This window comes from Actinia tenebrosa, unplaced genomic scaffold (genome assembly GCF_029948245.1).
Source record: "Actinia tenebrosa isolate PJP-AT-01 unplaced genomic scaffold, QUT_ActTen_1.0 PGA_scaffold1__47_contigs__length_23844297, whole genome shotgun sequence".
In the NCBI taxonomy this organism is placed as follows: Eukaryota; Metazoa; Cnidaria; class Anthozoa; order Actiniaria; family Actiniidae; genus Actinia; species Actinia tenebrosa.
This window is the reverse complement of record NW_028292578.1, coordinates 4,619,382-4,629,827: the sequence shown is the minus strand read 5'-3', so window position 1 is coordinate 4,629,827 and position 10,446 is coordinate 4,619,382. Positions and strand designations below refer to the sequence as shown.

The 10,446-nt window shown below is 36.7% G+C and overlaps 1 protein-coding gene across 1 annotated transcript; it reads left to right on the top strand.

The window, feature by feature from the left end:
- The first annotated feature begins 1,049 nt into the window (after positions 1–1,049).
- On the top strand, positions 1,050–10,021 carry LOC116306018 (somatomedin-B and thrombospondin type-1 domain-containing protein). The gene is made up of 4 exons (XM_031716047.2): positions 1,050–1,452; positions 8,353–8,535; positions 8,832–8,934; positions 9,305–10,021. The coding sequence occupies exons 1-4, from the start codon at positions 1,185–1,187 to the stop codon at positions 9,582–9,584; spliced, it is 834 nt and encodes a 277-aa protein (XP_031571907.1). The 5' UTR covers positions 1,050–1,184; the 3' UTR covers positions 9,585–10,021.
- Positions 10,022–10,446: the final 425 nt, after the last annotated feature.

Below are 10,446 nucleotides of genomic sequence, written 5' to 3'. Positions count from 1 at the left end.
AAAGAAAATACCGGTTGCAACGCAGGCTACCAGTACAGAAGTTTGGAGAGATGAAAATTGCCGCATATCGGAAATTAAAAAGTCATTTCATTCAACAAAACTGAAAACTCAGTAGATATGCACTTGAAATTGTTTAATGCTGTGAATTGTACTTATATAATTTACCTAATTAATTTACTTGACTCAAATAAAGTTCGAGTTAAAAACACGTACAGAAAAAAAGGCCTCCATCGCTCACAAAGTCTGAATACATACTTAGATTCCAAGTGTCACCTATAATGTCTTGTAAAACTGTTAATTATTAATATTGATCGTCTGATCGTATCGGTAACTCGTGATTATTAATCAGAATTGGTGCGTGTTCAAAACAAGTGTTTTCGATGATTCGAATCTTGCGTGTCATACTAAATGCCATGACGTTTGCACAGAGATCTGAGTCAAGGACTTTATCAGAAACGGCGGGATGGAATACTTTGTTATTGATGTAAGCTTGGCCCTCACGTCAGCCTTGACCTCAGGAAAATGTTTCTCAGTGCTACCTTACAATGAGGCCTGATTATATTTCTCACTTGTGTAAGGGACAGTCAAAACGTCTTTTCTTCCGTTAGTTGACAAGACAGATCGATTGAATTTCTCAAATAAACAGATTGTCAAAGAAGACACACAAGTTCTGGCTTAGTTTTAAGAGAGTGGAGAATAGGAACAATTCGCCAAAACACCGCAAGATTAAGATCAAAAGATTTGTGGGAAAGCGATGGTTTTCGCGCCTCGGTGATACGACATTTGTGGGATTCCTTAGCTTCCCCTTGCTCGCCCTATCGCAGGAGTGTGCCCCAGTAACAATGAATATTGTCATAAATCAATCGTTATCCCTTTCTTTTATTACGTACCCACTGATGAAACATTCTTTAATTTGCGATGAACATGATATTTATCCAGATCATCCATTCACACTGTACCAGGACGTTCCATTTAATTGACTCGCCGAATACGTAACATTGTCCTTCAAATCAATTGGCTTGGACACGTTGCCAGGCCGGTAACGATATCCTGTAACTTCCGGCGAGCCGACACGAGTTCTCTGACAGCGTGCGGCTTATGCGCAGAAAAACATCCATTTGACCCAAACACAGCGCAAGAGAGATCAGTCTACCAACAATCACTAAACAGTCGAGAGATCCAAGATGCGTGCCGTGTGGGGATTTGTTTTGCTTTGCTCTTTGGCGATTGGCACTCTGGTATCAGGACAGTGTGACCAAAGACAACGAGGTGGCCCTCTTATATGCTGTAGCGGGCGAAATAGTACTTGTGCTGCGGAGAGGTACGAGAACGACGAGAAGGACCAGCCAGCCGAACTGAGAAGAAAAGTATGCTTCTGTGATGCCTTCTGCGAACCTGCCGGGGACTGTTGTCCCGACTTTGAACGCGTGAAAGAAGAATGTAAAATTAAAGGTAAGTGGAATGTACTGTGAGAACTGACCATCTGCGCCTCAGATGTTTTACCATCACTGAGACTTTCCTAGTCCTCTTGACTTTTCTCTTTTAGAATCCATTAAAGTGCAATGCATTGCACTTGAAATCTTTCCAAATCTTTGAAGAAAATTCTACATTGGTCTACTGAGAGCGATAATGTTCTAGTTTATATAAAAATCTTCTGAGCACGAGATAGTTTTCTAAAGATTACTTGAAGCGTGGCGACTTCCGATTTATTGAATTTTAGTTTACTTTTTCTGATTAGTTTACTTTTATCGATTTAATTCATAATCATTATCTCGACGGCGAGTTCGCTAAATGGCCTTACATTTTTTGTATACATTCTAGAAAAGCTAGTACCTTGAAAACTATAGTTATGTTCTAGTATTGTTTGGTTTGAAGGGGAACGATCTGATTGTCCATATGACCCCGGGAAATGATTGACTTAATAATGCATATTGCTTATCACTGCCTCAAGAGGGATGATGGGGTTGCGGTGCCTTAGGATTCAGTTAGCGGTAATCATGGGAAATAGTTGCCGAATTTGAGAAGCTCGCGTATAAAATGACCTTTCAGTGCGTGTGAATCGAGTTCGGAATTATGACGCAAATTCAGGGTCAACTTGTATGCTTCAGGATTTTTATTCTCTTCTCTTCATAAGCTTTACATTACATTCAACTTGACCTTGGTGACGAGAAGATATCCTCATTCAGATGGAAATGAAATTAGTAAACGAAAAATTCGCCAATTTTTGACCATAATGTTGGCTATACTTTACAAGAGTTGGCCATTGCGTGAATACGGGATTATAACATTGAGTATACATGACCAATCCCTAAACAAACACGTTAAACTAACCTTGCTAGCACAAATCCGCCAAACAAAATCCTCTTACGGTCCGTCTATTATGGTAAATTTTAGTCTTTCTCTTTTAAGGTGGAAGTATTCTGTTTTATCACCCTCTTAAATGATCTATGCATAGTCTTTCTAGAAATATCTGTCGCCAGGATGTTGTTAGGCTATAGCGCCGTAAAAATCTTGAACGTTGGCAAAATAATATATGTGTTTCATTTTGGTCGAAAGCAGAGACCAAAATTAAGTGGATTAAGGGTGTAATTTGAGATTTTTGGTTTTGGTATTGAAAAAAAAGTCGACTTTTCAAAACGGGATCTTTAAAATAAGAGTCCTTTTAGGTGTCATTTTGTTTGACAACGAGCACAACACACAAAACCTAGGATCACTTAAATTTGATTGTCACAGCTTATGGTTCAAGTCAACGTTGATATACTATTTAAACACAGAACAAAGTAAACGTTTTTGCATAAGAATAGTACTCGGTGGACAAAAAGATTCTGTTGTCTCCAAAATTCAATTCAAACGGAATGTGTTTCGATTTGAGTGTTGTTTTTTTAATCATTAAATTCTTATTATTAAGTTTTAGATAAACAGTATTTTCTGCAATAATTTTTTGAAGGTGGTTAAGTTTGTATGTGAGGGTTCTAGACCACTGCTGCTCTCTTCTGTGACTATTTCTTATGATGTGGCTAATTTTAATATAGGGTTGACGTTAATTTTAATCTGAGTCGATGTATTGCTATTGGTTGGAAACTCAAGTTGGAAGACCTGGATTCGAGTCGCGAGTTCCAATTCGATAAGTTTCTTTTTTTCCCTTCATATGACGTTCAACAATGTTGTGTTAAACTTGGCTCAGACATTCAACGTCTTTAAATCGAAGGATTCCTTGTTGTGATTCCATCCTCTTATGTCCTTGTCAGCTGGCCATCCTCAGGCCAAGGTTGTTATCTCGCCATAATTTGAAAGAATGGTTGATCATGTCAGCGTTTTAACTTGACCCAAACAAGTCAAACTCTTTTGATAACATCTCACCAATATCCAAGCAAACAGCGAACAGAGGCACAGAGGATGGTTTCCTTATAGTCATGAAATAGTAGGGTGTTTTAGTTGGTTTATGTCTAGAAAGACCTTGTGGCATTCAAAAAAGATGGATGTCGGCTGACATAGTAGTCTACATTTATCCCATTCGTAGTCTACATTTATTTCATTCGGTCTCGTTATCAACATTTCCAGCCAAGGACACCGATGACGCCACATGGTGTTTTCCACTACCATTCCAAACGTCGGATTTTTAATTGCATGAAATATTTGTGTCGAGTCAATTTAACTCGTATACCGGTGACTGAGTTGACAAGGAAAGAACAGTTGTCTTGATTCAAGTGCATATGTCTAACCATGTGGTAACACTTAAGTTTTAAAATTTGGCCAGCTATTTCATTTGGTACACCTAGGAAATCTAAGGATTGTCCAACGAATTTTCCCTCGGGATTCACTCAGACCGCTATCTTTAAAATACTTTTGGTAAAGGTGATGACATGTGATTTGGTATATGAAAAAGTACATCAAAAATTTTTGATCAAGACAAGTTTATGAATGCTTGAGGACCTAAATCAATGGATTGTATTTGATTGTAAGGCAACTAAATAGTTCTTTTGGGATTAGGGGAGGGGGTGGGTAGGAGAAAATGGCATTTGTACTCTAGTCGTTTTTATTGATAATGTATTTAACTCTTTTTGGACCACTTGACTTTAAACTGACTTCCAAAAGCAAGCCAACTTAAATATATTTTTATCGCTTTTTGCCTTAGTTCAAGCTCAAGTGGAAGTCCTTATGAGCCACATTATTAAACATTTCCCACTCATTTCAATCTTTTATATTATCAGCCTCTTTGATTCCCAGCGCGACCTTGGACAAAAGAATTCCAACCTTCTCATATTTGTAATAACTTTCTGCTCTAATCGTTTTCAGAATTTGCTTTCCGCACTCAACCTTTCACCTTACTAAAATGTTTCCCCGATGGGATTTGCCGATTTTCCAGCGCTTGCCAGATTGATATCAGACACAGATATACCTTGATCCAGACATGTGAAGAAATTACAAATAGGTTAAGAAAAAATAACTTAAATGCTTCTAATATTAGCCGATGTCGTTACGTTTCTCACCGAGTCTTTAAACAAACATTAGAAAGTTAAAAATAGCCAGCTGGGAATGTAGAATTAAGAAAATTTAGGTTTCGCCAAAGTAGACAGACCCTTGGCCTCAAGATTAGATTTACGAATGTACTTGTCTTTTTTGGAAGCTTTTGATAATCCACAGGTATCCCAATATATGAAATTGGTTGCTATGCTTACACTTCTTATGAAAACACTCATTTCTCGAGACGTTTGGACCCGGGGATCTTATTCCTTATCGCATTAAAAGAAGACTGCTAATTAAGGGCTAGAATAGGCCAGTTTATGTAACGTTTTATAAACATATTGATCGTAATGTGATCTAAATAATAAAATATCCTATATGAAATCTGTTGCACACCATCATCTTATTAACACTTAATAATTAATTTAAGCCTGCTCTTACAAAAATTTCTGATGGAACAAGTTTAGCTGAGAGAACGGAAAAACAAGACAACATTTAAGACCGTTTTTAAATTGTCAAATAACCATATCATCAATCAGTAAAGATAAAATTCTATTATGAATCTCTGCCAAAACCAACCCTTCGTTGACAGGTATTGAAATACCACCTTATTCTTCAACAGGGTTTTTCCTGATTCAATTATGATAATATCGTACTTATTATCCTTGTGAAGCTCTTGAGAATAATGATCAATGTTTGCTCGATGGCCTAAAATCTTTTTTAAATACATCACTCTTGGTTACAACAAGTTTCCCGCAGAAAACTAATGTCGATTATTTTAACTGTAGATAACTTTGTTTGTTTTGTTAGGTTGACATCGTTGCGGCTAAATTTGAAAGAAGAATATATTCTAATTAATTAATTGATTTATATTTTAGAATATTTTTGAAAAATAAAGATTTGTCAGACTCAGTGAAACACCCTTTCGATTAAGAAGCTTAAAAAGAGGTTTTCGAAAAATGTTTTTAGGAAGCAATCGTGCAGAAGACTCGCTAGCCGGTTACTCTATATTACAAGAATGAGTTATTCCAAAATTGTGTATTGTTGTTAACTAGTCATGTCGTGTTATGGTTGTTGTTGTTGTTGTTGTTGTTGTTGTTTGAAGTAACAGATATTAGATCGAGGCATTTGGCAGTCAATATAAGCATCAGTAGAACCTCATAAATGCAACAATTGTTTTAAGACTATAGTGTGTAACTCTATTTCTTGCTATTGACCCACTCATTCTTGACCTGCGTTGTTTAGGAATGGAATAAATGTACTGCAACACTCAACAAACTAAACCCCTCAGAAGCGACCAATTTTTACTCAAGCAATGATTGGTCATGTTTAACAGATACAAAGACTTTTTTGAAGCTTTGTACGAGACACGGATGTCATTTTGAAAAAAGTCATTTTCAACTCTTAAAAACAAACATATACATATATATATATATTTTTCCTGCAAAGTTTTATCGATTTTACTCTCTTGATAATCAATGCTCTTAAATTTCATTCAAACCGTAATTGGTTTAATCACTGCACACTTGTCAAATGATGTACAAAAGGCATAATTATATTTCAAAGGTACAAACTTTCAACTTAAAAATATGAAAATTGAATGATCTTGTCATTCTCATAACCCAGTAAAAAAAGTGCAGGATTTTGTTTTGAGGTAATTACGAATCTCGTGATAGTGTACGAGAATGCTGAATTGTGTCGGCTTTTTGTACTTTTGTTGACAAGAGTCCGTCAACAAAACATTGATAGAAAAGACAGCAAAAGAGCATACTTTATCTCTCACTACCTCAATATATATTTTTTCAAAACATTTACATATTGTATTTATAATTTTTTTTGTGACGGTAATGATAATATAGATTATTGCTAAGTCTTAAAAGACTTACGAACATTCTATAATTGTACTTTTGCTGTCTTCTCTATCAATAATCATATTTAAAGATTATAATTCGCTAACAGACATACACACGTGCCGCTTATTTGCGTTAACTTGCAGACTAATAAACTTCAAACCACATCCACAGGGGTTCGACCTGGCCTCTAGACAAACATACTTCATCGGTTTTATTTATTTGAGAATTTAATGTATTCACCACATTTAGCAAGCATAACCACTCGAGGCTTCAAGTTATTTAGAAAGGATGATTTGACAAGCCTCGGTTTGATCCTTTGTCTTTGAGCAGATAATGTATGGAAGGATGTGCAAGTTGAAAATGTCCGGTTTTCAATGCCGCTATGTTGGATGAACACGAATAGTTTTTCATTGGTTTCTTTTGATGTTTTCTCATCTTATTTTCGTGGCCACGTGTAGTCATTTTGTCCGTTTGTGAGAATGGTTGCGAAATAGCTGTAGTCGTGATGTTAGCAAAGTATAGTTAATCATTTTGTTTCTTATTGTTGCCAAATCCTTTTTCCTTCAATCTATAACTGAAATATATTTGTTCTAAAGTTACTAAAGAACATTTCAGTAAGCTTTTTTTAGGAAGGGCTAGTAGCATTTAACCAATGCAATTTTTAATCTAATAATTATAGTTTGGTAAGTCCTTGGACTATATTTTGTAAATCGGTTGTAGCACGCGCCAGAAACAGCAGGTGATCATTTTAAAGCGTCTAGAACTCACTCTTCTGTATCCGGCTTAACGAAAACACGTCTAAAACGCTGATGAAGCTTGTCTCTTTTCCTTGCGACCATCATTACCAATCACGCAAGGCGCTTAGGATAGTTTTCCTTCTTATGTAACCACAGGCTAACCACTCTAATAAATGAAGGAAATACTAAATGGTGTCTTATCTTTTTATGCGCACGCTAACGATTTTTTGTCATCTCCCCTACCCCCCTTGGTAACAATTTTGTTTTTCTACTATACAATATACTAACAAGGTAGGCAACTTCACGGGCTTCCTGTGGAAAATTCAAACTTTGACGAGAGAAAGCCGCGAATTTATCCAGATATTTTGACTCCGAAAACGAAAAAAGTATACAGAACGTCGTACTTACATCTAATCTTCAATAATTTAAAGGATTTTTGATAATAAATTCTCTATAAGGAGGGTTTTTTTGGGCTTTTTTAGCGAAAACCTATGTGCCGTCAGTTATGCTTGCATCTGAGCGGGCCTGAACACGAGAAAAGGGATCCAAAACAAGTCCTCTCCCTCCCTCTCCAAGTGGTTTTGGTTCGTTACCACATACTTTCCAACCCCACTCCTCGTGAGTCTTGCATTTTAATTCCGGTTTCGCGAAGCCAATAAATAGGCGACCGCTTCTTGATTGTAAAAAAAAAAACCGGAAGTAAAATGCAAGACTCACGGGGTGTGGGGTTGGAAAGTATGTGGTAACGAACCAAAACCACTTGGAGAGGAGGGAGAGGACTTGTTTTGGATCCCTTTTCTCGTGTTCAGGCCCGCTCGGATGCAAGCATAACTGACGGCACATAAGTTTTCGCTAAAAAAGCCCAAAAAAACCCTCCTTATAGAGAATTTATTATCAAAAATCCTTTAAATTATTGAAGATTAGATGTAAGTACGACGTTCTGTATACTTTTTTCGTTTTCGGAGTCAAAATATCTGGATAAATTCGCGGCTTTCTCTCGTCAAAGTTTGAATTTTCCACAGGAAGCCCGTGAAGTTGCCTACCTTGTTAGTATATTGTATAGTAGAAAAACAAAATTGTTACCAAGGGGGGTAGGGGAGATGACAAAAAATCGTTAGCGCGAGCATAAAAAGACAAGTCACCATTTAGTATTTCCTTCATTTATTAGAGTGGTTAGCCTGTGATGTAACTGATAGAATCTTTACTTCGTCGTTAGTACCGTTGTTTTTTTTTTCAATAACAGGCGTTACGGATGAGTGTTTGTTCGTTTGTTTTACTGATGAATATTTGTATCCTAGGTGTTCGGGACTGTGTGGTTTCAACTTGGTCCCGATGGACGTCGTGTTCGCATGATTGTGGCGTCGGAACACGAAAACGACATCGTGAGGTCATCGTTAAACCATCGGAAAAAGGTGGTAAATTGTGCCCACCTTTAAGAGAAAAAAGGGGATGCTTTCTGAAGCACTGCGGAGAACGATCAGGTAGGCATTAACTAAGTGTCTGGGAAGGGTTCTGGTCCGTTTAGAAATTTATATCTTCTAAAATATTTCAGATTCCAAGATCTTTCAAACCTGCGCGCGCGTTTTGGTGGGACATTTCCCGCAAAATCCACAGGAACTCCGACAGCATAAGTCATGGAGAGAACCATTGAGTGGTAATTGGCTTTTCTGTTATCCAAACATGGAACACTGTGATAAAACACTTCGACCCATCCTGCCAACATAATAATTCAATCAATAACAATTTTAGAAGTCTTTTAACTATATTTTTTGTCAAGGTCTGGCACATATCTTACCTAAAAAGTTTAAACGCCTACCATCCAAATACGAGAGTATTCTACCAAAAAGAAAAGATTTTGAAGAGGAAGAGAAGCCAAAAAGGTAATCATTACGACATTTGATTTAAAAGACGAGCAGGCGAAGTAGAAGATGTCTCGACTCGTCTCAACTCTTTACACCAAAGAAAATTTGTTGCGCGCGCGCAAGGTGGTAATGGAGTGGTCACATGGCACCCATGTTGTAATTGGCAGCGACAATGCAATGTTTTTGCATAACAAGAGTTTTCATTTTTCCCAAGGACATATTACTATTTTTTTGTCCTACTTCATGGCGGCCGTGAAACGCCAAGATGCATTTGTAGCACGTATTGCCGCACCCTAATGAACCACCAATAACGTATGTATTACTCCGGAGCAATTATTTCACGTTTTCAGTCTCATGTGTAGAAATACTATTTTTTCTTGTATTACAGGAAGAGTTACTGTATGTTCTTCAAGATAGAATCCAAGCACCCATACTGCAAAGGGACCTGGGCGCGGGACCTGGATCCTAGAAAACCAACTTGTGTGGAATGCCAAGATTCTGCCATGGACGAGAATGGTGATTGTAAAGGACACGGTGTTGTAGGAGAGATTACGTCATGGGTTGCCGTTGATATATACAGTTGTCATGGTGAATGGCTTAGACTAGGACCAATGGTAAAGTCGTGCGAATGCAATACTAGGAGATTCAACAACTTTATTTTTGTATAAACTGAATTTTGTCAAAGCTTTCTTTATCGAAAAAATCATAGTTTAGGATATTTTAAAAGCTATGTAGATCTCGTTAAACTCTTATATTATATAAATATATATATACATATATTTCCAAAGTTGTTGGTTAGATCGTTACGTTACTCAAGTTTTTAATAAATTCTCCTACGGTATGTGCGCGCGCTGTGATGCATTCTATTCCCATTTACAAGAAAAACTTAAACATGGCATAGTTCGTGTGCTTCTGCAAGGTTCGTTGTTTTATCTCAATAGTCTATTTTCTCATTCAGTAACTACCGCGGTGTTCCTTTACTAGTATCTCATTCAGTGGTACGACTTTAGACTCGTTTACTAAGAGAAACTCATTCACAAAAGTTAAATGTAAAGTAAAAGTAAAAAATGTGGAACTTAAACATAAAACAAGGTTTCAAATCCCATACACTTTTACTGGTGTCTATGGTGTCGAGGTTATAAACCTGATAATATTTCAAGGGTCTGTGATAGTCGGCAGTGACAGCGGCATTCATCGAATGAAAAAGAGGATTATTCTTATGGTAAACATTTTGTAGGTAATTCTGTTTCAGTCTGCGCTTTCCATAATGATATGAAAAAACTACCTCATTATGATATAAAAAATATCTGTTGGTAAACAGGCGAAACGTTTTCATTTCATTTTTCCTGCTCTTTATTATTCATCTGCCTAACTGAAAATATGTATATCGTAAAGCTTCTCTACTCAAGACAAGTTTCTAAATCTTCACTTAAACTGAATAATAAACTTTAACCATTGTAACATTTCATTTTTGTTATATTTTTATTTCTTTTTCAAATACTCCGTTTACAGTGTTGTTAATGTATAATC